Below are 26,477 nucleotides of genomic sequence, written 5' to 3'. Positions count from 1 at the left end.
ACATACTTGAGGTTGCCTTGTTCCCAATTCCCAGTCTGATTTGTACAATTTTCTGAATTTCTGCAAATTCCCCAAATTTGTGCAGATTTCCGAATTCATGCAAATTTCCAAATTTGTGCAAATTTCCTCAGTAGACTGAATCAGCCCTGCTTTAGTCTATGGGGGAAGGTTGTTGAGATTTGTGCAGGTTGTTGCACAGAGCAAGCAGTGATCACAAATGCATACAGGAGTCGGGCACAAGATGAATGGTGAGGAGACGTCCAGAGAATCCTAGTGATCACGAACATCGCTGGTTCACCCATCCTTAATTCTGACTTGGTATAAGGCAGCTTCCTATGAAAATGTGATAAAAATATTCTTAGGTGAACAATATCTTGAGAGTTGTTGGCCAAACTGACCAAATCTGGTTGAACCTGTAGTGACTGAACCATCCAGAATCCATCCAGACAATGCAAACGAGCTAATTCAAAGGAAAATTGTTCCAAAGGGACTGTGTGTGAATCTGGGGATTAAATACTTTGAATGCATTCAATATATATTTATAAGTGAAATAGTTAGCTAGAACTGTCTCCTGGTAGATGAATATGAGTTGATCATCTGCTGTTTTAACAGACTAATTACATTTAAATAAATGTCCCATTTTAGCAGCCTTTTGTGCTCATCCATTTCTCTTTGCTTTTAGGTGGACTGGTGCTGCTTAAATATTTGCCAGCCCACATCCAACTCCACTTTTCTACTTCTGTGTTTGTAAATGAAATAGATATTGTAAAAACACCACTGACTCCAGTGTTCTCTTCCTGCCCAGAAACTGGGCATGTAGGAATTGCTGTAGTTTCTTACCTCTTGTGAAACTGTGTAGGCCCAAACAGGCGGTCATGTGTAAACAAGGGATATTTCTCTTGTCCCATGTCATGGCTCCTTTTCTTGTGTTCCCTCGACTGTGAATTATGCTAAATTTGAATGCTGCTTCTGCAGTAGCCACTCTAAATATGGCTGCAATTTCATGCCCTCAGATCTCCTCCATTATCTTTTAATCTTCGAATGTTTTGGTCCCCAAAGGAGGGTGTTTTTTTTTTGGTGACAGCCTTTATATTTCTGCTATTTTGAATTTAGCTGGTCCTCATCCTAAAAAAAAGTGAGAGGAGAAGAGCCAAATGTTTAATCAATACTTTTCCTAGCATGTATAATAAATGTGTTCGGCTGTCTTTTTTTTAAAACAGAGGCCACCTTTTGTGATGAGCCAAATTGGTCGAGAAATTATTTCTTTTCCTCTTTTTTTATATAGACATCTAACACAACAGGGCCAGCAGACAAATTGAAAACATTTAAAATTCTAGGCAGAAAGCTATTTTCAGAAATGATCTCCCTCCCCAATTTTCATACTGTGTATTTTATTTTGTATATCTTTTTCCATTTATGATTTTCCAGATTCTACATAGGAAAAAACCGTTCCATTTTTACCGAGATATTTGGTAGTAATTTTGCTTCATGGGTTATTTGGGAAGGCTTGTTTTCTGCCACCCTCTGCTACTTGGAAGGAAAATAGCTGTTTAAAATTGTAAATAGCAGAAGCTAATGATTTCCTGTTGGCTGTTGAGATCCCAGGGCATGTTTTGCTTGCTGGTTGTATTGGGTATATTTCAGATTTGCTACAGTAAAGAATAGCATCTATGATGTGAAGCTGGACCCTGCTATTTTTAATCTAGAATATTTTTTTCCACAACCAATTATGCTGTTTAGGGCATTAGAAATTCTAATGGAGTGCTGGCACAGGCCCTGAGCCATGCTTTACACCTGCAGCAGAATGAGGAGCTAGAATCTTGATAGAAGGATTTTACTAATTCAACCTTTAGTTGGATGTGCCCAGTTCCTGATGTACTCGTTTGCAGTGCATGCGTGTTTAAATATAGGGGAGCGGTGAAAGCATTGTCCTCCCCATACCCTACATGAAATGATACAACAACCCATTTCTTGGGACTCTGCCACCTCATTCTGTTGCATATATCAACAGAGCCAGTGTGGTGTAGTGGCGAGAGTGTTGGACTGGGAGCTGGGAGATCCAGGTTCTAGTCCCTACTCGGCAATGGAAGCTCCCTGGGTGACTTTGGGCCAGTCACAGACTTTCAGCCCAACCTACCTCACAGGGTTGTTGTGAGGCTAAAATGGAGAAGAGGAGGATTATGTACTCCACCTGGGGTTCCTTAAAGAGGAAAAAAAGTGGGATATGAATGTAATAAATAGACATAACATTAACTGCATGAAAGAAATTAACGTGCACATTTTTTGTTCTGCAAATAGCAGCTGCAGAGAAGCAAAAGCAGGTTCAGAGAGGTGATTTTTGTGAGGACCGTGACAGGGGAACAAAGGGTAAACTTCCTGGCCTCATCCCCCTGCCCCAGCAGGTTCAGAGAGGTGATTTTTGTCAGGACCGTGGCAGGGGAACAAAGGGTAAACTTCCTGGCCTCATCCCCCTGCCCCACATGCTTTGCTTAGGCTTCCAGGCAGCTGTCCTTTGCATAACATATAATCATGCCAGTGCAGGCTGGTAGCTCCGATGCCAATGGGGAGGTGAATCCACTCTGGGTTTCAGTCATGCGGAAGTGTGGAAGCACCTTGGAGAGCTCCTTTAAAGTTCTGTCTGAAACCCGGAGATGATTCACCACCCCACTGACGTTGGAGCCACCAGCCTCCGCTGAACCACACATGTCACAAGCATGTGCTGCAGCTGAACAGCTGGTTCAGGCTCTTTATATGGATTCTGAGCCTGCCAAATTAGACCTTCCCCTGATGAGGCAAATGCCTGCTACACTACCACACCTGCCCGACTGCACAAGAAGCGTTCCAGGTAGGAAGCCACAGAGCAGAGAAGAAGCATCTGTCTCCAGGCTGGACAAAGTTTGCAGGCTGGTAGAGGGTACAGGGTCTACCAACTTTTCCATCTCACTTCCAGCCTGTACTGTGCTATGAGTCCTGTCTGGGTTGGAAGAGAGACGGGGACAGCTGGCAGTCTCTTTTCTCTACATTTATTTTGACCTCATGAAATTGTGTGATTGATTAAAAAAAAAGAGAGAGAGAGAGAGAGGGGAGAGCTTCTTTCCCCCCCTCCCTCAGCTGTCCTTCAGAAGATGGAGTAAACTTGTTCTGTGTTGCTCCAGAGGACAGGACTAGAACCAACAGGTGGAAATTTCAGGGAAGCAGATTTTTTTTGGCTAAACATCAAGAGAAACCTCCTAGCACCACCCTCTCCAACCTGGTGTCTTCAAGAAGTATTGGCCTACAACTCCCAGAAACCCCCAGCCGGCATCGGAGGAGTCGTAGGCCAACACACCTAGTGGGTACCCAGCTGAGGAAGGCTGACCTAATGATAAAAGCTGTTTGGCAGTATAACAGAGTGCTTCATGAGGCTGTGGGCTCTCCTTCACTCGAGGTATTTAACCTGGAGGGCTGGCTGTCAGGGACGCTGTAGCTGCAAAAATCCTGCATTCAGCTGGGGTTTGGAAGAGATGACCACTAAGAACCCTTCCCTCTCTATGATTCTATGAAATCTGGGAATGACGCACGCACATAATTAATTCTTCTGTTGTTCCGAAATCTGGATAAGCAAATGGAATTAAGCAGGCGTTGATCTACTCGAATACAGAATAGAAATTAGGGGGTGCTCCCATCCTTTGTAATCTACCCACAGGGGTGTGTGGTCTGAGTCCATTCCTCTGCAGGCTGGGTCTGCATATATTAAAAGAAGGGAATTCCACAGTTTTACCTTTGGAGACAGACACTCAGAATTCTTGGGGACCTCTGGTTTGGGTGAAGGTGGACCATGTTGTGGAACAAGGTGTTCTTGGGGGATCTGCTGCTCCTTATTTGCCTCCGCTGGTGCTCTGCTTGTATATTTTGCAGGAAGCGAAAGCACTTTTTTAGTTTGGGATTGGCAGTGCTGCTCTGAGAAGTGAGGAGCATGCAATGATATTTTATTGAGGCTCTTTTTCTTAGTCTTTTTTTTTCTAATTACAGATTAGAAATGGGCAGCAAAGTTGCTACACACTAAAGAATAAAGATCTGGAGCTTCCTTCAAAAGGCGTGGTCCATTTGGAGCTGGAAGTCCTATTTAATCCTGTAAGTCAAAGGTATTCAGAGGAATAGGGCAAAGACACTGAAATGTTATAAGCTGGCTAGTGAGTGAGTGTGTGTGCATGTGACGTGTGCGTGTGTGTGTATACACACGCATACACATGCACACATAGACACAGTTAAGGTTAAGCACAGTTTAGGGTTCAGATGTAAAGTTGAACTGTGTTGAATCAAAAATGGAAGTGAAAGCTTCCAACCTCTTCCTTGCAGAAAGGAGATGGGGAGCTCATGAGCCCAAGGCTCACTGCAGCGCATTGCATCACAGTTGACCAGGGTTTAGCATGATGTCCAAACTGGCCCTGTGAGCGTGTGACCTTTTCTCTAGATCGTCCTATAGAAGAACTTCAGAACCTGTGTTGCCAGCTGCTGTGCCAATTCATTGTTGGACTGCAGTGGCCGGAGCGATATTGGCTGGGGATGTCCAGTATTTATGTTTTTATCATTAAGGACAAATACTTAAAATATCAAACCAAGACAGAGTTTCTAAGCATAATAAACATGAACATCATGTGGTTGTTTTATATTCTTTCTCAGGTAAAAGCAAGTATCAGAACCTTTTCTCCCCGTGAGCGGAGGTTTCTGGAAGACAACCGCAAGTTTTCAAAGAAGGTATGTTGGTCTCTGGCCTGGGATTCCCCGTGTCTTTCTGTATGCAAGCAACAGTCCTTTGTGCATGCAGAGTTTGGAGGCTTTGTTCTTGAACAGAGGGAGAGGGCCAAAATGGAAACTCATCGGCTTGGTTTGGAGGTACCTGAATGAGCCTTGGGATTGCTCACTACCTCCTATCCCTCCATCTTTCTCTTGCATGTTTCCATAGTTTGCCCAGTTCAGGTGTAATGCCAGACTGTGGTTTGCTGTGAAAGAGGAAGCACAGGAGGGAATGGGTGTGCATAAAGAGGGAGCTGCAAGTGCCTGAGGCTTGTTTACTTAGGGAGCAAACCTATGCAGATAGACGGCCACCTCCAAACTTGGAGTCGGCCGCCTATCCAGTGCACGGTGGGAGGAGTGTGAAGGGGATCGTCTCCTCCATGCCCCAGCCACCCTGCATTCATGGCTAGATGGCCGATTTTGGCTGTCTAGCCATGGGACATCAGACTGCAGGGTGGGGAGGCCGGACGCCTACCAGCACTTTCTCACTCCCCTCCCTGCGCCCAGGAATGCCCCCTTTTGCCCTGCTCTGCACTGCTCTTATGAGTGTGGAGCTCAGGGTCGATCCGCACCACCTACGAGGGGGAGAGGGTGGGGAGGTGGTTCTCTGGGAATTGACCTCAGAGTGCAGCTCCAAGGTCATTTCCTGGAAACCGACCAATCCTTTGGCCATCTAGCCACTGTGTCTAGCAGCCGTAGGATTTTGCCCTTAATATCACATCACGGCTTGGCATTACATCCATTATGTTCCGAGGATTACAAATCTTGTTTGTATGTTTTGAAAAATCATACACAAGGTTTCCCAGATGCAGGAAGAAGTTCTCTTCCACTTCCTTCACCTATGTACTGGGTTATTGGGTAAATTCCTTAGCTGGTGGAAAGTTCAGCTTATAAATATTTATGCAGCCTCTAGAACAGCCTTCCCCAACCTGGTGCTCTCCAGATGTTTTGGACTGCAAGTCCCAGCATTCCTGACCATGCTAGCTGGAGTGGATGGGAGGTAAAGTCTGAAACATCCAGAGGGCGCTAGTTTGGAGAAGGCCGGTACAGTGGTTAAAATGCCAGGGTAGCATCAGGGAGACTGAAGTTCAACTTCCAAATCAACCGTGAAGATTACTGAATGACTCGGGGTGGGTTGCGCTTGCGGGCTCTCTCTCTCTCCCTCACTCCTCCACACACACCTAACTTGGTTCATGGGGATGTTTTAAGATTCAAAGGGTGGGTTGGGACGACCATGTCTGTTGCTCTGACATCCTTAGGGCACAATCCTTTGGACTGCACCCTTGCTGCCTGGAAGCCCTGAACTCAGAAGCTTTTGAGATTCCTATGCCCTGCCAGGCTGAAACCGTCAGGGCAAGGGGAGCAGCAGGGGCAATGTTTTCAGCCTCTGCAGTGAGGGCACTTTTGGCAGGGAGGGAAGGAGGCTGGAGGAAGCTTGGGATAAATCATAAACCTCTCCAGTCTCCTCCCCTCCCTGCTGACTGAAATGCCCCCTTTCCCCCCTCTCTGAGGTTGACTTTCCAACCTTGGAGAGGCAGATAGTTTGGTTCTCTCTGCACCGGTTGTGAAGGATCGGGGTCAAGGTCAGATCTCTGACTCCCCTGTCTCTGACCTCTGACTCTCGCCCAGGGACATAGGATTGTTTGTTTGTTACAAGATGGAATAAAAATGGAGATGATTAACTCATTAAATTCTCCGGGAGCAGCAGGTGGCCTTGCATTTGCTTCCTTATTTTCCCCTTCCATGGTCACCTTTTTCATGAAGCCTTTGGAACAACTATTTAACTAAGTCTAAATATGTGCCAGGGAAATGATTGTAGGTTCTTTCCCTGTTTTACCCCTGCTTCCCTTTCCCGCCGCTTTGTCTGTGGGTTCCTTTGTATCTATTTTTACATTGGAAGGCCCTGTGGGTCAGAACCCTGCCCTCTCATTCTTTGTAAAGTGCACATAAATACTGCCATATAAATAAAACAATAAATAATATGTGGAAGGACTTCTTCACACAGTGCATAGTTGAACTGTGGAATTCGCTACCACAGGAAGTAGTGATGGCCACCAGTTTGGATGGCTTTAAAAGCAGGTTAGACAAATTCCTGGGGGAAGAGGAATGTCTGCTAGTCCCAATGGCTATGTGCCACCTCCAGTACCAGAGGCAGTGAGCCAGTTGCTGGTGAACATGGATGGGAGGGTGCTGTTGAGCTCAAGCCCTGCTTGTGGGTTCCTGGTCGAGAGCTGGTTGGCCACTGTGTAAACAGAATGCTGGACTAGACTAGATGGACCCTTGGTCTGATCCAGCAGTACTCTTCTGATGTGCTCATGTTCCTATGTGGGTGTTCTAAAGTGGTTGCTTGTAGCCCCTGGATGCCGAATACTATGGTACCTGATTGGATCTCCCCCCTCAGCTTTTCCTCTCTTCATCCCCTGATTTACACACAGGATTGTTAGATCATCACAGTGAATAGACCTTAAAGGAGCAACACTAGGTCATGCCTTGTCATAGGTTCTGGATCCTGCAACAGCAGTGACCTGGAAATTCTCTCCTGAGGATGCATAACACCAGATTGCTGGATCAAGCCTCATACAAATTCTTTTATCAATTAAGTACTTTTATTTATAAACCCCCCACATATCTGTTCTTGTTTTGCCCTCGAGCTTGAGCTTGTCCACAATGACCAAGGAGGACCAGGAAGGACTGCTGATGTAGTCTGAGCGTGGTGCAGAGCACACATAGTTAATTAAGGGAGATCATTTGCATATGCAGACCAACCAGATAAATATGCAAGAGTCGCTTTATTGATTGATGTATTTTTTGCTGTCTAACCTGCCCCCGTTCCTAAAACATGTTGGGAATTTTAAGCTTGTTTATGTTTTTCCCTTTTTAAACTCTTCCTTGTTTTTATCTGCTCTTCCTTCCCATCTAATGTTCACCAGATCTTATCAAAAAATGTTGATCGTGTGAAAAAAATCACCATGGCAATATGGAACACAATACAGTTTCTCCGGAGCTGTTTTCTCTGGGAGACTCCTGTAAGGAGTGTGATAGCATTTGTGGTGAGTGGATTTCTTCACACAGAGAATTAAATGTGTTTTTGTCAATGGGTTTTATGGATAGATAACTAGTGAAATGCCCCCTGTTGTGATGGGCAGTGTGAGCGTGTCTGGAAGGGAGGTCTGTATATTGCACCTCTGTCTCTCTGTCTGGGCGGAAGGCCAAATGTGGACAAGGGCCAAATTTTGCACCCTTTCAGCTGTTGTCCAGATCTCGTCCTGTTTATACTATCCCATAGAATATCAATGGGCACCACTGAGAACTGAGCCAATTCTCATCTGCGTAGCCATGTCCCTTTTAATTTGATTAGTCCTTTTTATATCCTGCCTTTCCAGTTCCAAAATGGAACCACCCAAGGCAGCATACATAATTAAAAATCAATGAAGCAATAACACAATTATAATCAACATTTAAAAAAACAACTCAAAACACAGAACATAAAAGCAATAAAGAACCAATAAACAAGCAAGCAGACCACATTATTGAGCTTCCCTACATTCTGTTTTTTGGTGTGATGCTAGAGCATGGGAGCTTTTAAGAAGGGAGCAGAGAGAGAATGTTGGGAACAATGTATCCCTCCGTCTTACAGCGAACTCAGGTGATGAGTGCAGCGGTATCAGGATACTGTAAAACTGGAGATGGAGGCAGGAATGTTTTTCTTGAGCTCCTTAAATCTTATATTATCCTAGAGGCTGGCTGGAACCCTGAGCATGAGTGTTCCTTCAAGAAGGTGAGGATGCACTGTAATGGTTTGTTACAGGTCATACCTGTTCATTTATATACGATATTGAAGCCCTTTTAGAACTCTTTGTTGTTGCCGCTTCATTGGAGCGTTGTGGAATTGTTTGTTTGTTCATTTATTTATTTACTTACTTACTTACTTATTTATTACATTTCTATACTGCCCAACAGCTGAGGCACCCTGGGCAGTTCATAACAATTAAAAGCATAGAATACAACATGATAAAACAATATATAAAACTTAAAAGTTTAAAAGTAGCATGTAAAACCAGAGTGAAACTCAACAGCAGTTACAGCCCAGGGAAAGCCTGGGTGAAAAGGTGCATTTTTAGGAGGCGTTCGAAGGATGCCACATTTTCTGCTTCCCGAACTGCATGGGGAAGGGTTTTCCAGAGTGTACAGATGTACAGATTGTGTAAAATCCGTTCCGGCTGTGTTTCACAGATTGTCAGGCACCTTTTGTTTTGTAATCTGCCCATTGACGGAATTGGATTTGTATTTTATTTCCAAATTTGCTTTAGCCTATTGCACATTTTTGGGTTGGTCTTTTTTTTTTTTTGCGTATTTTTCAATGATGAATTTTGCACAAAATTTGGGAAAGTTAGAAAAACCAGTCTGTGGAATCCACCGACGGGAGAAGCTGATGGGTGCACTGTGGGATCTGTGGGTTGGATTCATGAAAATCTGAACTAACTTGGTTCTGTTGTGGATTTCTCTGAAATCCCTAGGTATAGCCCAAGTACAGGTTGACCACCTCAGTAGGAACTAGGCTCATTTGGTCAAATCTGATTAGCTACATGGTGTCGTTACATAATCTCATGTAATCTCTGCTGGGTTTGTTTCAACAATGATGTGGCTAAACTGGAGAAGAAACGTCAGTAATTTTAAGAAACAAATTCGTGCGGAGGCATCAGCACATAGGGGAAGAGAACGTGTGGTTTGTTGTTGGGTTGAGAACTCTGGGTTGTTTGAAATTAACAACCCATCATTAAACCACAGTGCAGGGTTCGTACATAACAACAACCTGTACTCAAGCCGTACTCTGGGCTGTTGTTATGCGAAAGTGTGTGTGTGTGTGTGTGTGTGTGTGTGTGAATATTATCTGAATTAAGGGATTTTCTGGCAAATATTTCTGCCCTTCTTCCAAGCATTTCTAACAACCTGAAAATCAAAATTGGAGAGCATTCAGCACAATACTCATTGAGAGCTACTTGTTCATCTTGCTTCGGTTTTGTGTCCAGTTCCAAATTATAACATGCTAAAAGACTGTCTAGCTATGAATAATTCTGGATTTGCCAGAATGAGTTCATATAGACGTTTTCCATTCTACCTCTTGAGTTTCAGCCAAATGTTTCCCCCCTTTTTCTTGTAAATTAACAGCACCGTTACGTCCTAACAGCTCTGGGTGTGCCATTTGTCAGTGTTACGCAGAAAACAATTCCGCCCTGATTCTTATTATCTCCAGGGATTCTGCCACTTTCAGCCCAAACCTGGCTGAAATAATAATAATCAGAAAGAGACTGGTCAGCAAGAACTAGCAGCCAAAAACCCTCTTTGTTCTGTTTTTTAAATGTCATTTCAAATCCATAGCCTCCCTTCCTACGCACAAACACACACACACACACACACACACACCTCTCTAGCTCAGTTGTAGAGCGCCTGCTTTGAATGCATAAGGTCCCAGGTTCGATTTCCAGCATCTCCAAGTAAGGCTGGGAAAGGGTCCTCCCTGAAACGCTGAGAGCCACTGCCAGTCAGTGTTGACAATACAGAGCTATATTGACCTGGTGGCATGACTCAGTATAAAGCAACTTTCTATGTTCCAGATGGTAAAAGCCTGGGTTGGGTTCGAAAAAGCTACTTTAGGGGTGATCTCCAAAGATTGTTTAGAATTTGAATACCAGTCCTCCTAGGTCAATATTCCCCAACTGGGTATCCTTCAGATGTGTTGGATTACCAACTCCTATAATCCCCAGCTAGTACTGGTTAGAGATGATTGCAGTTGTAGTCCAACTGCCCTAACCTATATTACAAATTGCTTTTGAAAGTCCTTTAAGGGTGAAGATGGGCAGATTTTTTTTTTTTTTTTACAACAGTGCCACTGATTTGGAAGCCCATCTTTGCATTTTAATCTAAGCATAACTTTTTCTCTCTAGGGGAGCTCCCCCCCATCCCATGCTTACCAGTTCTGCATATTTGCAGTACAAGGTTGGTGAGGACAGCACTGATTGGCCAGCTCCTGTGATGCACTGAAGACACCTCCCTTCTCCAGAGTACTTTTGCCTCTGTTCGTTTGTCATTTAGTATGATAATGGACAGATGTGTAAATTAATAAATGTACACGTGGTGCTTTGGATTTGTTTTTAAGGCCAGAAGCCAACCTGGAAGATAGAGAAGAGACTGAGGCAGTGTTCATTTTGCTGGTATATGCATCTGTCCTTTCGGGTTCAAAGCTTTAATGCTATGTATAGAACTACAGTACCCACAATGCTCTGCCTTTTCATGTGAGATTTCATTGCAACGTTTCAGAGCTTCTAAGATTAACAGAAGAAGAAAAAATATGCCCGCAAAACTTTCTGTCCCACAGTACTTTGCTCTTTCTTGTGAGGTTTCATTGCTGAAAGCAGAAGAAAAACTGCTTAGAAGGGTGAAATACAATTGCAAGGAATATGAGAGAGATTTTAAAAAAGGGACAGATCTGTCAGGTATGTGATTTTTTATCACACTGAAAAGGCATCTTTAGTTAAAATGATCTTGAGCAGTGCCTGTTGAAAAGAGTTAGTCAGAGAAAGCAATAACTGCCTGAATCAGTAGCAAGCAGTTTCATAGGTTCATAAGGGCTGTTCCTTCCCCTCCTTAAAATGATGTACCCATATTTGAACCAAGCTCAGCCTCAGACTGAAAAGGAGTGTTTTGGCCATATATGAGGAGGAGGACACAGAGAAACTGCAAGCCACCCAGTTCATCATTACCCCATAACGTACATGCAGGACTAGGGATGCTTCCAGGTGAAGCTTTTATCCTGCAATTGCCCTCCCTCAAGTGGGGAACTTTATAGGTGGGTGGGTGCCCAGAGAATATTGTCTTCCGTTTGGAATCCTCCCATGTTTTCCCACTGCTTCTTTCATTTTTTCTTTCTTTCTATAAAAAAATCCATTAAGGAGGAAAAGATGGAATAGGTGCACAGTACCTTTTGATAGGCAGTGCTAGGAACCATCAGCCTGGAGCTATTTTGTCTATGGACAGGAATGAATATATATATGTACACACACGCACGCACACGCACGCACACACACACACACACACAAACACGTGTGTGTGTGCGTGTGTGCAGGTGCGTGGGCGTGCATGCATGTGTGTGTGTGTGTGTATATCTATCTATCTATATATAGAGAGAGTATATATGTGTGTGTGTGTGTGTATTCCTGTGTGCATGTGCAAAAAATGAAAAATAATTCAAGCTACTACCTTGAGGCAAACTGTACTGGAGGTTAGGAACACTGCTTTGGGTCTTCTTTTAAACTCCTGCTGCAAGTGCACACTGCAGATTCTGGTCTTGAACGCTGTGCCTTCCTCATGGAGCTAATTCCTCATGGCGCTAACTGGATAATACATATTTTAAAACAGTTTTAAGGTTAATTTTAAGTGCTGAATGGCTGTTGTGAGGGACTATGCATCATTGCACATTCTGCTTATGAATTTTTTCCAGAATAATTACCCCTTCTATTGACAGATTGCCGAGTATTAATGGTAATTATGTCATTTAATGAAATTACAGTTTTCTTAATGCAATTACTGTAATCTGAGGCAAATTAAAAGGACTTATTTGACTGCCTTTTTTTTTTTTTTTGCTTTGTTCCATCCCTGGGAAAGCACTTGCAGGCCAGGTTGAACACGGGGCCGAGCAGAATTTGAGGCTCCTGATGAAACGCATCTTTCTAAGGCAGGGGTTGTAATCTCAAGGGTAATCTTTTGGGGACTACATAATAGGAGTGAGTGGGGCTGAAGCCACTAGTGGGCAGAGCCAGAGCCAAAAGTAGGCAGGGCTACAACTTCTCTCTCTCTCTCTCTCCCCCCCTCTCTCTTCCTGCCTCCCTTTCCCCCTCCCTCTGTCTTTCTTCCATCCCCTTCCCCCCTCTCTCTTTCTGCTGCCCCTTTTTCCCTCTTTCTCTTTCTCTCATCCCCTTTCCCTCCATCCCTCCCTCTCTCTCTTCCTGCCCCCCTTTTCTCTCTCTCCATATCTTTCTACCACCCCCTTCTACCTCCTCTCTCTTTTTGCTGCCCCCCTCTTTCTCACCCTATCCCCCTTCCCCTTTTCTTTTGCTCTCCATCTCTTTCTACCACCCCCTTTCCCTCTCCTTTCTCTTTCTGATGCCCCCCTTTTCCCTCTTTCTCACCACTCAGTGAGCTGCCAGAGGAGGGGCAGATAATTCTTACCAGAGGTCTGAACTGATCACTTGCAGAGGGCTTTTGAAATAAGGCTGGGGCTGCATATCCAGGACTTAAGAGGTGCTCACCAGGCTCAGTGATGTCAGAGAGCAGAGACAAGAATGAATATAAATTCCCCACTTTCTCAAATAAATAAATAAATAAATAAATAAATAAATGCCTCAGAGCGATCATCTGGAACAGATAAGCAGTAGGCTGAAAAGCAACGGAAGTATGACATTGGGGCTTGTAACACTTGTAACACTCCCCCCACTCCACCCCCAGCAAGAACTCGGCATTTGCAGAAAATAGAAATATGTGACTTGCTGATGTGTGGATCTCAGACACAGGAATTATTTCTGCACAGGCTGAGCTCTGTTTATTGGGTGGATATGCACAGGCGCATTTCACATGATTGCCCAAAAAGTGATTTCTCCAGAAGCTCTGTAATTCCAGTGTTCCTTGTGAACTTTTGTGTACTCTGACCCTTTGTCCGCTCTTTGGCCCAGTTCAGATGCAATTCTAAGCTATCAGCTGATGGGTGCTGCTGATGGCTGAGCAACGCCTCCTGGTCACGTGGTCCCATGGGCATTCCAGGAACTGCTGTGGGGTGGAAGCCTGTCTGAGAAGAGCCCTGCAAGCAGGATGGGGGGTGGGTGGGTGGATTATAAAAGTAAAGAATAAGCAGAAGACCACCTCTTACTCCTAAGGTGCGACCTATGTATGTTTTAGACTGAGAAAAGTCTTACAGCTCCCAGCATGCCCCAGCTAGCCATAGGGCACGCTGAGAGTTGCAGAACCCTTTTTGTTCTAAACATTTTATTTATTTGTGCCATTTTGAATAAAGTTTGTGGCCGCAATAGCCGTGTAATTTTGTCTCATTTTGTTTCATCCTGTTGGCTCTTTAATAAGTTGTGCAAGCATTTTATGGATGGACGGAAGGAAGGAAGGACTGCAAAACCTGAACCCGGGAGATAGGAAAACAATTCAAACGGCTCGCATCGCCGTGACCTGTCGGAGAACCGTGCCCAGTAGTTGCGTTTCCAGCTAACTTGCCTGCGCGTGTGTGCGTGTCTTGTTTCTGAAGCTTCAGAGCTTTATCATTTTGTTTCTAAGCTGTCATTTTTATTGGTCTCCCTGGCTGCTCTCTTTTTTGGACTCCCGTCAGATGGTGCGTCTTCTCCATTGTATGCCTAGGCTTGGCAAGCGGCAGGTCCTTTTTACTGCCATATGAGGTGGGCGTGCTGGCGGCAGTAACCTGTAATTATACCCACCGCAGGTGACAGTTACAAGAGAACTGTGGTAATAATTTTAGCTGCCTGATCTGATGTTTTCTGGGGAGAGAAGCCCCCTTTGTGGGCCAGTTACCCACCGCTGTGGCTCAGTATTCTCTATTAGCTCTCTGATACTTCCTGAATCCCAAATTGTTTTTACTGGTGATTGGCCTTAACTTTTATATGCTGCATCTCTTTATTTATTACTAGGAAAATGCCTGTGTTTATGTTGTGTGTGTGCATTGGCGTTTGTGTGTTGGGGTGGGCAGCTTATATATTACAAAGACCTCTGTGGAGTGCAAGATCTCTCTGTGCTCTGCATATAGAGCCATGTTGCAACCCCTCTTCCCAGCGGGATACCGGTGTCAGCGGTGGCCAGGCCACCCAGTGTCAGGGCTGGAAAGTTTGTCTTCCCATCAGCACAATGGTGTGCCCACTGGAGAATGGTGGCTCTGCTGTCAGTGAGGCGATGAATCTGCTCTGGGTTTCAGTCAGAACCAGTCAGAACTCTATCTGGGTCGCACCTTGGAGAGCTCCTTTAGAGTTCTGACCTTTTCTGACTGAAACCCAGAGTGGATTCACCACCCCACTGACATCAGAGCCACCATTCTCCAGTGGGCACACCATTGTGCTGATGGGGAGACAAACTTTCCAGCCCTGACCCTGGGTGGCCTGGCCACCGCTGACACCGGTATCCCGCTGGGAAGAGGGGTTGCAAGCCGCCCAGTGAGTGTGCCCAGTGTGATGCTTCCTTTTACTTTCCCCTAAAAGGCAGAAAGTAAAGGGTAGTACTGAGATGGGGAGCTGGCTCTGTTCTTGACCCTGCTGGCTCTGGCCTTCGAGAATCGCGTCTGCTCCTTTCTGCATAGCCTGACCTGTTCCTTGGTGGTGCTAGCGGGAACATTGGGAACCGCTCCTTCTAAAAGCAGACTCGGGTGGTGAGTGCCAACAGGACTGGTGCCTAAATCGGGCCATTGAGGGGAGAAATTGGCATGTTTGGGGGATCCCTGAGTAAAACAAAAGATCTTTTAAAACCCCAAACCCTAAGAGGGCTACCCTCCTCCGTGCAAAATGCCCCAAACAAAACAGCGCAATGAGGATATTGCATGCTCAGTAATCATGGAAGTTTGAATATTGGTTGGAAAAGAAAAACTGGAGTGGGGAGAGTGGAATGTTCTCCATCGGAGGGAATAGCAGGCTGGAATCTTGAACAAAAACAGTCGTGTTTAGAGGTGAGAATACACTGCAGCATTTTCTTGCGGGTCCTGCTGTATTGCGGATCCCATGTATAAACTAGCAGAATGCCCTTCAGTGGGACAGGCAGGCTATATGTGGAGAGAGGGAATGCACATTGCAAGGCCCTGGTTGAGTGGGGGCGCAACCCAATGTGGAAACCCTGCCAGTCCAGGCTAGGCCACCCAATGCTGGAGTCAGAGGCCAGTTTTGGTTCTCCAGGCATCACATTTTGCTCCTGCAAATGAATGGCAGCCATTTGCTTACAAGGGGGAAAAGTAGAGATGTACAGGCTGTGTGAAATCTGCCCTGTCTGTGTTTTGCACATGGTCAGGCGCTTTTGTTCGGTCATCCGCTCACAGACGGATGCAATTTTTTTTTGCGTCACGTGGAAAAGTACGCAAATAATTCTCTAAGAGGGTTCACAACAATTTACATAATTTACCTTAGTACGTAACATTTAGCATTCCATTCCATAATGTACCCCATTGTCCCCCATTTGCCCCATTTATTTACCTCATTTATTAATTTACCCCATTTATTATCTCCCATTCCATAATTTACATTAGTATGTAACATTTGGTGTATTGTCCCCCATTCCATTCAACTTTTCTCAGCAGAAATTTGCATATTTCCTACGAATAAATATGCATAAATTTCAGGAAAGTTAAAAAAAAAAAAAAAGACTGAAAGTCCATGGTCTCCATGTGGCCTGAGGGGGTCAGTTGGCAGTAGATTCTTCAGGTCGGATTCTCAGAAATCTGAGCTTATTTTAGTCCATCTCGAATTTTCCTCGGGAAGGAAAAGTAAAGGGACATGTGGAGGGATCTCATTCGGGTGTGGAACGTGAAGGTGTCCCTGGAGGCCCCACGCACTGGAAATGAAGCCTTCTCCCTCGACATTGTGTCATTCTGGGTTCTGTCCCTTGATCACCCTGAAGTGTGATGGAGTGTTGTGAGCTGGCTTTTATACAGAGAGGTGGATAGGTGGTGTTGTCTAATTAGGCATTGTGCGTAGATCAAAATAAAAACAAAGCTTTCCATTTAAATCATGCCATAACCCCTGAAAAAAGGAGTGGGTTGCCTTATTTGTTTTAACAACCCTCTTAAATTCAGTTGTGACTTGGCTGATGTCCTTATATGCAGTAGGATACCTTTTGCTCACTCCTTCAGCATGAATCCCCATTCCAGATTCTGGAAGAGGTCCACAACAGTCACTGTACACAAAATTTGCCTGCGCACTTGGATGCTGGTTGACCATTTTTAACTTCACCGAAGTGATGGAAGAGTTCTGTGTAACTCAGTAGCCTGCATATTCCTATTGCTCTAGCTGACATGCTAATAAGAGTTCTCACTGAGATGAGAGCCTTATTTTCAAGACGTTGCTAGGTGACGTTGGGCAAACCCCTATGATGCCCGCTTTAGACCCCCTCCTTTGGGAGTGATAATAGTAATTGATGACCTGACAACTGTTGTGAAGATCGCTGATTATTCTGTGTGTGTCTGGCTGCATTTGGAGTGCTGTGTCCAGTTCTGGGCACTACATTTTAAGAAAGACATTGACAAACTGGAACGACCATGATGGTGGGGGTTCTGGAAACCAAGTCCTATGAGGAACACTTAAAACAGCTGGGTATGTTTAGCCTGGAGAAGAGAAGAGAAAGGAGAGACATGGTAACGGATTTGAAATATCTGAAAGGCTGTCCTTCAGAAGATGGATCAGGCTTGTTCTCTGTTGCTCCAGAGGGCAGGACTAGAATGGATGGGCAGAAATAGCAGGGGAGCAGATTTTGGCTAAACATTTGTTGTTGTTGTTCAGTCGTTCTGTCGTGTCCGACTCTTCGTGACCCCATGGACCATAGCACGCCAGGCCTTCCTGTCCTGCGCTCTCTCCCGGAGCGTGCTCAAGTTCATATTCATTGCATCAGTGATGCTATCTAGCCATCCCATCCTCTGCCGTCCCCTTCTCCTTTTGCCTTCAGTCTTTCCCAGCATCAGCGTCTTTTCCAGGGAGTTTTCTCTTCGCATTAGGTGGCCAAAATATTGGCGCTTCAGCTTCACTATCTGTCCTTCCAATGAGCAGTCAGGGTTGATTTCCTTGAGGATGGACTGATTTGACCTCCTTGCAGTCCAGGGGACTCATAAGAGTCTTCTCCAGCACCACAGTTCGAAAGCATCAATTCTTCAGCGCTCAGCCTTCCTTATAGTCCAGCTCTCACAGCCATACATTACTACTGGGAAAACCATAGCTTTGATTAGACGGACCTTTGTCGGCAAGGTGATGTCTCTGCTTCTTACTATGCTGTCTAGGTTTGCCATAGCTTTCCTCCCCAGGAGCAAGCGTCTTTTAATTTCATGGCTACAGTCACCGTCTGCGGTGATCTTGGAGCCCAAGAAAGTAAAATCTGTCACTGCTTCCATTTCTTCCCCTTCTATATGCCAGGAAGTGATGGGGCCAGATGCCATGATCTTCGTTTTTTTAATGTTGAGTTTCAAACCAGCTTTTGCACTCTCCTCTTTCACCCTCAACAAGAGGCTCTTGAGATCCTCTTCGCTTTCTGCCATTAGGGTGGTATCGTCTGCATATCGGAGGTTGTTGATAATTCTCCCAGCAATCTTAATTCCGACCTCTGATTCATCCAACCCGGCTTTTCTCATGATGTACTCTGCATATAAGTTAAATAAGCAGGGTGACAATATGCAGCCTTGTCGTACTCCTTTCCCAATTTTGAACCACTCGGTTGTTCCATGTCTGGTTCTTACTGTTGCTTCTTGACCCTCGTACAGGTTTCTCAGGAGACAGGTAAGGTGGTCTGGTACTCCCATCACTTTCAGAATTTGCCACAGTTTGTTGTGATCCACACAATCAAAGGCTTTAGCGTAGTCAATGAAGCAGAAATAGACGTTTTTCTGGAATTCTCTTGCTTTCTCCATGATCCAGCGAATGTTGGCGATTTGATCTCTAGTTCCTCTGCCTCTTCGAAACCCAGCTTGTACTTCCGGTAGTTCTCGGTTCGCATACTGCTGAAGCCTAGCTTGTAGGATTTTGAGCATCACCTTGCTGGCATGTGAAATGAGCGCAATTGTGCGGTAGTTTGAACACTCTTTGGCGTTGCCCTTCTTTGGAATTGGAATGTAAACTGACCTTTTCCAGTCTTGTGGCCACTGTTGAGTGTTCCAGATTTGTTGGCATATTGAATGCAACACTTTAACAGCATCATCTTTTAGGATTTTAAATAGCTCAGGTGGAATACTGTCATCTCCGCTAGCTTTGTTGTTACTAATGCTTCCAAAGGCCCACTTGACTTCACTCTCTAGGATGTCCGGCTCAAGTTCAGTGACTGCACTATCATGGCTATCAGGGACATTCAAATCTTTCCTGTATAGTTCTTCTGTGTATTCTTGCCACCTCTTCTTAATCTCATCTGCTTCTGTTAAGTCCCTGCCTTCTTTGTCCTTTATCATGCCCGTCTTTGCACAAAACGTTCCCTTGAGATCTCCAATTTTCTTGAAGAGATCTCTAGTCTTTCCCATTCTGTTGTTTTCCTCAATTTCTTTGCATTGTTCATTTAAGAAGGCCTTCTTGTCTCTCCTTGCTATTCTCTGGAACTCTGCATTCAGTTGGGTATATCTTCCCCTTTCTCCCTTGCTTTTTGCTTCCCTTCTTTCGTGAGCTACTTGTAAAGCCTCATCAGACAGCCACTTGGCTTTCTTGCATTTCTTTTTCTTTGGGATGGATTTCGTTGCTGCCTCCTGAACAATGTTACGGACCTCCGTCCATAGTTCCTCAGGCACTCTGTCTATCAGGTCTAATCCCTGAAATCTATTCTTCACCTCCACTGTATATTCATCAGGGATATGATTTAGGTCATACCTGAACGGTTTAGTGGTTTTCCCGACGTTCTTCAATTTAAGCCAAAATTTTGCAAGAAGCAGCTCATGATCTGAGCCACAGTCAGCTCCAGGTCTTGTTTTGACTGACTGTATGGAGCTTCTCCATCTTTGGCTGCAAAGGACATAATCAATCTGATTTCGATATTGACCATCTGGTGATGTCCATGTGTAGAGTCGCCTCTTGTGCTGTTGGAAAAGAGTGTTTGCTATGATCAGCATGTTCTCTTGGCAAAACTCTATTAGCTTTTGTCCTGCTTCATTTTGTACACCAAGGCCATGCCTGCCTGTTATCCCGGTGATTTCTTGACTTCCTACTTTAGCATTCCAATCCCCTATGATGAAGAGGACATCTTTTTTTGGTGTTAGTTCTAGAGAGCTGTTCAGCAGTGGAATAGATTGCTTTGGGAGGTGGTGGGTTCTCCTTTGCCGGAGGTATTTCAGCAGAGGTGGGGCAGCCATCTGCCAGGGATGCTGTAACTGCATCCTGCGTTGCAGAGTCTGCACTGACCAAGGGGTTGGACTGGATGATCTCCGAGATCCCTCCCAGTTCTGTGATTCTAAGATGGATGTGAACGGAATTCTATTACATGGTGGCTATTGTTTCGTCATTCTAATTGTCACTGGGGTGGGGGAGCGGAATACACTTCATGCCATGCCTGGTGGGAGATCCTGAACTTCCCCCCATTCCTGACATCCCTGTGAAAGAACTTTTTAACAAAGTCTGCAAAACCAAAAGCATCAGCCAGAATTCCTGTGCTGTTTTCTAGGAAAAGGAAATTCCTGTAGGTGGCGATCTATAATCATGAATGGGGGAAGAAGCCCAACTTTAAATATTCTCTTCCCTTCACCCACCCTTTTTTTCCTTCTGCCAAGCTTGCGCTCCACGCCCCCCCTCACCCCAAGTTATTTTTTTAGTCCCTTTTGCTTATCTGTTGCTTAAGCCCCGTTCTCCAGTACAACTTGTAGAAAATCTTGATAAGTGGAGGGATGTTCAGAGTTCAGCAGTGAGGCTGTTTTAGCTGAATTAACACACCTCCGCTGAAGCTGTATTAGATTGTGATTGCTTAGGGTTGCCAACTAACCGGCAAAAATCTGGACTGGCAGTCCACCCCACCCACCCTACTGGTGCATTGGTACTAACTGCCAGAAAAGCAGGGGGCGGGGAGATGGTTTGGCTTTTCTGTTTTTACTCTGTTTTCCCCCCCCCTCTCCTTGGTTGTTTCCTTAGGACAGGAGTGGACAACTGGTTTGGGGCAGGATGACCCCTCCCCGCCAGCCCTCTGATGACCCATCCAGCCCTCTGCGGGCCTGATGATGTCTGGGGCTTTGGCTTTCCCAGGCTAGATGCACAGCAAAGTGACCCCAGCCAAGATCCACCCAGTGCCTCAGCCGAGGTAGCTTCAGCCATCCTGCTCCTTCCCCCACTGGGGAGGTCATGGGGCAGGCAAAGGACTTAGTGTACTGCTCTCCCCCCAATTGGGAGGGGGAGTGGCATGCTAACAGGGCTGCCCCAAGGCATTTTGCTTCCTGAGGTGAAAAGCAAGATGGCATCCCTTCCCATTCCATGTACAAAAGCTGCTTGGAGGGGGCACCTGAAGGCAGCAGCTAGCTTAGGGGCGCAGGGCAGGCCGCGTGGTGCACGAGATCTCTCCTCCAACACCTTACTGCCACCTCCCAGCATCTGTTGCCTGAGGCAGCTGCTTCATTCTGCCTCATGGTAGCGCCGGCCCTGTGCACTAAGTAAGCCGCCTCTAGCCAGTATTTGCCCGTCCTGCACCTTCCCCCTTGGGGATGACATGGGGCAGGTGAAAGACTTCCCCCTCCCAATTGGGAATAAGGGAATCCTGTTATCTCCAACATGCGCTTGGGGATAACGGGATTCCCCTCTGCACCACTTGCCCTCTGTCGGGAGAGGGAGCAACATGCAGGGGAACCCCTTGTTATCTCTGATCACAGATCAGAGGTAGTGGGATTCATCTCCACACCTCCTCCCCAAGCCCCCGGTGACCTATAGGCCAGGGGTGGGGCTTGGGGAGGGCCCATGGAGGGAGCCCAAGCTTCTGAAGACTGGATAGGCCAACTCTATAAGCCCAATTGGGCTTGTGGGATGAAGGTTGCCCACTGCTGGAATATGGAATAAATGCTGGAATTGCATAGAGCAATATGACAATGGAACCAACTACCTAGGGAGGTGGTGGGCTCTCCCACACTGGAGGCGTTCAAGACGAGGCTGGACAGCCACCTGTCAGGAATGCTCTGAGATGGATTCCTGCATTGAGCAGGGGGTTGGACTCGATGGTCTTGTAGGCCCCTTCCAACCCTACTATTCTATGCTTCTATGCTTCTATGCTTCTATGCTTCAGGGTTAGGAGTACAGTTTAGGTATCTAATAACCCCCTGTCTGTATCCCAAGCAGCCATGTTCTGTCCCCAGCCCAGTCACCAGAATAATGTCAAGTGTTCGCATACCTAGGCTTGTTTGATGGGGGCAGCTGTGAGCTGCTGTTAAGATTTGAGCTGAAGCAGGGAGATTGCCCGCCCCCTTCTTATTGAGAGTTTTATTGCAACTTTTGTCTAAGGAGCTCAAGGTGACATATAAAGATCCCCCCCCCCCGTTTTATCCTCACGGCATCCCCGTGTGCAGGCTTAGCCTGAGAGACTATAATTTTCCCAAGATCACCCAGTGAGCTTCATGGCTGAGTGGGGATTTGAACCTTGGTCACACTCAGTATGGAAATAGGCTTTAGTTCCTATGCCATGTTTGTAATAGTGTTTTTTTCCTGTTGCTGTCAAAAATATTATGCTTGTGAAACAAGCGTGTACACCGGTTGCACTTAACTGGTGAGATGTCCACAATTCTAGGTTGCTTAAAGGTAGACTTAATGAAAACAGAAGAATCTCATCCCCCCTGCCATTTTTTTGGTCTAATCTTCTAATATCTTTTGATTTTCTAATATTACCCTAAGAGAATATTTGCCCAATCCCTCAGCATGTAGTGTACTCTAGGAACATAGGAAGGTGCCTTATTCTTAGTCAGACTCTTGGTCCATCTAGCCCAGTATTGGCAACACCAACTGGCAGCGGCTCTCTGGGGTTTCAGAAAGGACGTTTCCTGCTGTACCTGGATATGCCAGTGTGTGAACCTGGGACCTTCCGCATGCAAAGCAGGGGCTCCACCACTGAACTATGGTGCCTCCCTATTCTGTTCTCTCTTCTGTAAGAAGGGCGAGTCTTCCATGTACACATTTTTATTGTTTATTTTCATTACATTTGCATCCTGCCTTTTTCCTCCAAGGATTCCAAGGCTGTTTACATAGTCCTTCTCTCCATTTTATCCTCACAACAGCCCTGTGAGGTAGGTTAGGCTAAGAGTCAGTGACTGGTCCAATATCACCCAGTGAGCTTCATGTCCAAATGGGGACTAGAACCCAGATCTCCTGAGTTCCAGTCCAACACTAACCACTATCAGATAGGAAGAGTTCTGTGATGCTTAACACGTTGCATATTCCTGTATCTGCCTTTTCTCTGGGATTTATTTTTTTATGATCCATACATATTATACAGAGATACATATTCCTGTATCTGCCTTTGTTCTGGGATCTATTTTTTGTTTGTTTGTTTTATGTTTGTTAACTTGAGTGGATGTACAAAGCCTAGGGAAAGCTTTGAACAGAATAAAGTTAGGGATAGTATGAAACATCAGAAATTCGGAGGAAAATTCAGCAGTCTCTGTTGTAAGATCATGTCCAACCCAATACGATACCACCAACAGAAATGGCAATCCTGTGTCTCCTTCTCTTCTCCTTCGTAACAACTCAGTGTGCGATGTGTCATGTCACAAGTTGCCCCACCCTCACCAGTGGCATCCAATTAGTATGGGTGCTGGCAAAATTCATAATTTTGTTGGTTCATAGGTCTAATTAGGTTCATCTTTCCCAAATGTGTCATGAGCCCAGACCTTGATTCAATGAACTTTGATATTTTTGTAATTCAAACCTAGATTGATTACAAGTTAGTTTATATTTTCCATGCCTATGCAGTCTGCATGACTAAGCATCCAAATTCCTTCATTCTGCACATGCTCTGATGTTGGTTTTTGTAACCTTTTAATGTCTAAAGGGAATGTGAACGTCCTGTCTGCAGTGCACATTACTTTAATCCTTTATTTATCCCTTACTCAAACCAATCTGTTTAAAGGTTTGGATTTGGAAACATGCGGCAGCCAGTCACCTTTGAAGAAATATTTTTAGTTGATGAGTATCCACCCCTTGTTCAACATTTCCTTCTCACTTGTGGTTTGGTTGCATGTCACTGGACTAGAATAAACGTGCGCAGCGGACATGAAAACAGCCAGTTAGAGAAGGGATGCATGATGGCATATGATGGGTTTAGAAAAGACTGCTGTGTCCGAAGATGCACTGGCAACATGGCATGTGCAAGAACTGGCCATTTTATTGAGATCTCGAATTAACAGAAAACATTTCTCTGCGCTTATAAGCATGGATTTGTAACATAGCAAGCTATTGAAGATTTCTGACAGGGTAGGTTTGCCCATCACTGAAGTGTGGAGTATGGGCAGGGAAGGTCACAGCATGATGATGGCACATGCTGAGTAATACCTAGACATTACTTGGGAACGTGAAGAAGGACACACACAGCTGATCTTTTGGGGCAACAACCTCATGCTGTCGGTAAGGTCTAGGTCCAGAATTTGCATTATGCTGAGCAACAATGCTCCTCTTCAGCAAGTGTCACTCTCCCTGTCTGTCTGAAGGGTTCTTTCTTTCTTTCTTTCTTTCTTTCTTTCTTTCTTTCTTTCTTTCTTTCTATACTGCCCAATAGCCAAAGCTCTCTGGGCAGTTCACAAAAATTAAAACCGGAAAGTGCAACATAATATAAATTTGGAAGCTTAAAACCACAAAATAACAGGACAACCAATCCTAGCAGCAATGCAGAAATTTAAAATACAGACTTAAACCACCAGAGCTAAAAGCCTAGGAAGCTAAAATGCTAAAATACTGGGAGAATACAAAGGTCTTCACATGGCTTCAGAAAGAGTACAGTGTAGGCACCAGGCGAACCTCTCTAGGGAGCTCATTCCACAGCTGAGGTGCCACAGCAGAAAAGGCCCCTGTTTAAAGAAAAGAGCAAACTATCTTGGTGGATACCAAAGCTGACCAATCAACCTGTAGTGGTTTGGGCCGGAAATAGCAAGCCATTGTCCAGTCCTTCAAGAAGGGATGTGACCCCTTTTAATTTGTGAACTATATTGCAAAATTTGGGAAGTGTGGATATCACTATGTAGCTGTGTTCCAGTTTGGGTATAAGTTCATTAAGTGCACATTTGGCAAGGCAGCATGAAAGTGTGAACCGAGCAGAACCCCATCCCTAGTTGGATGTGGAAGGGGATGGGAAGGCAGTGTAGGCATTTGAAGAGGTGCATCACATGGTCTGAGTGGTGAGAGAAGTAAATTATTATGACAGTGAAGTTCTGGATAGAGATGCAAAGGCTGGAAGACCAGAAAGAAGGTTGCTGAGGTCAACCAGAGCATGAACCTGTGTTTTGGCCATGAAGGGTAAGAGGAAGGACTGATTTCTCACCCCTGCCCACCCCCCAATTTCACTGAGGACAGAGCAGACTAATTATCCTTTCTTCCCTCTAATTTTCTTTAGCTAAGGCTATTTTGAGGAATGAAAAGGTCTGATTCCTTAGCAAAATTGAACATCAAAATGCTAGCATGGCCCTTTTTCAAGTCAGGGCTGTGGCTACACATTATGCAAAAAGGAGGAGGAAAATACCATCAAACCATTTAGGCATGCAATAGCCCACAAAGCTACTGGTTGGTGAATTACCAAGAAGTTGATGCAGTTTCGCCCTACCTCCAGTTTTGTAAAAGAGAGTACCTGCCTGGGTGGTGTGCACTGAATCATACCTGCTGCAGAAACGCATCAGGGAAGTGACTTGGTAGCAGATCAGAAGAGTCAGTCTTGCTAGAATGCTTTAGGAAAGTATTTACTGTCCATCTGGGGTCTGATCTATTGGCTGGAAGGTTGGTGAGTATTAATGCACTTGGTAAAGATTGGAGTCCTTCTCCTAATTGCATGAACACTTCCTTAAAGGATGCAACCAGTCAACAAAAGTGACACTCCTTCTCTTTCTTGCTCATCATCTCCTAGCCCCACTCCCCCATATCCACTAGGGTTTTTTTTTTTTGGTCTTTCTATATTTTTTAATTTATTCAGGGCATTTTTAACTCACCTTTTTCAATTAAAGAATTCCTAAGAAGGGATGGGGGAGTAATTAATTCACTTTACATTTTAACACAAACTTTACTAATTTTGAACTTGTGAACCACTATGCACACTGAATGTCAGTTATCCTTTGAAATGTGCAGTTCTCCAAATTTTGCAATTGTCAGGGGTGTTTCTGAGCGCAGGAGTGAGACAGCAGTTCAGATTCAGAAGTAGAACTGCCAGACATGGGGGAGGTGTTTTCCCAGGCTAGTCCAGACATGACTGGGCCAGCTTCTCAGGTTACAAACATCCAGCTGGCTGAGGATGAGGGTCCCTCTTCACACACCCCTGTTTGGGGAGTCTGACCTAATAGACACCAGACAGAGGTGCAGGGCAAAGAGAGAGAAGGCAGGGGTGGAACTTAGACGGTCTACCCAATGGGCCTTGAGTGAAAAGCTGTGCTTAGAGGCTTCAGGAGAGAGAGGGACCTCCCCCACTTAAGTTAAGCTAGTGAGACTGCCTTCCCCTTCAAATGGTGGGCAACTCTCTTAACTTCCTTTTGAATCCCCTGAAGGCATTCCTTTGTAGACTGAGAGTCACTGAGAATTTGCATCTGTATGACCCTGTGAAGAAATGGATTAAAAGCTGTAGACTGAAGCCTCTCCTCTGTGTTTGTTTTTGGCGTTGAAATAGAGCGGGGGCTGCAGGAATCCTGACAGCAATAGAGTTCTCCAATCAAAAATATATACAAAAATGTTCAGAAATGCATTACATTTGGAAAGTTGCTTGCAAAAAAAGTGTATTAGGCAAAAATGCATACAAAAGGCATATATTTGGAGAAATGAGCAAAA

The 26,477-nt window shown here is 45.1% G+C and overlaps 1 protein-coding gene across 1 annotated transcript in view; it reads left to right on the top strand.

The window, feature by feature from the left end:
• The window catches only part of MCTP2 (multiple C2 and transmembrane domain containing 2), a 197,724-nt gene that overhangs the window by 103,111 nt on the left and 68,136 nt on the right, over positions 1-26,477 (top strand). The window contains exons 15-17 of the mRNA XM_084817427.1: positions 4,012-4,113; positions 4,663-4,737; positions 7,707-7,826. Coding sequence (XP_084673553.1) covers positions 4,012-4,113; positions 4,663-4,737; positions 7,707-7,826 — 297 coding nt within the window. The remainder of the gene's footprint in view (positions 1-4,011; positions 4,114-4,662; positions 4,738-7,706; positions 7,827-26,477) is intronic.

Source organism: Heloderma suspectum, chromosome 11, assembly GCF_057233095.1.
Source record: "Heloderma suspectum isolate Gila_16-S chromosome 11, 16-S_ref, whole genome shotgun sequence".
NCBI lineage: Eukaryota > Metazoa > Chordata > Lepidosauria > Squamata > Helodermatidae > Heloderma > Heloderma suspectum.
Note: the sequence above shows the minus strand (reverse complement) of the source record. Positions and strands in the feature narration are given on the sequence as shown.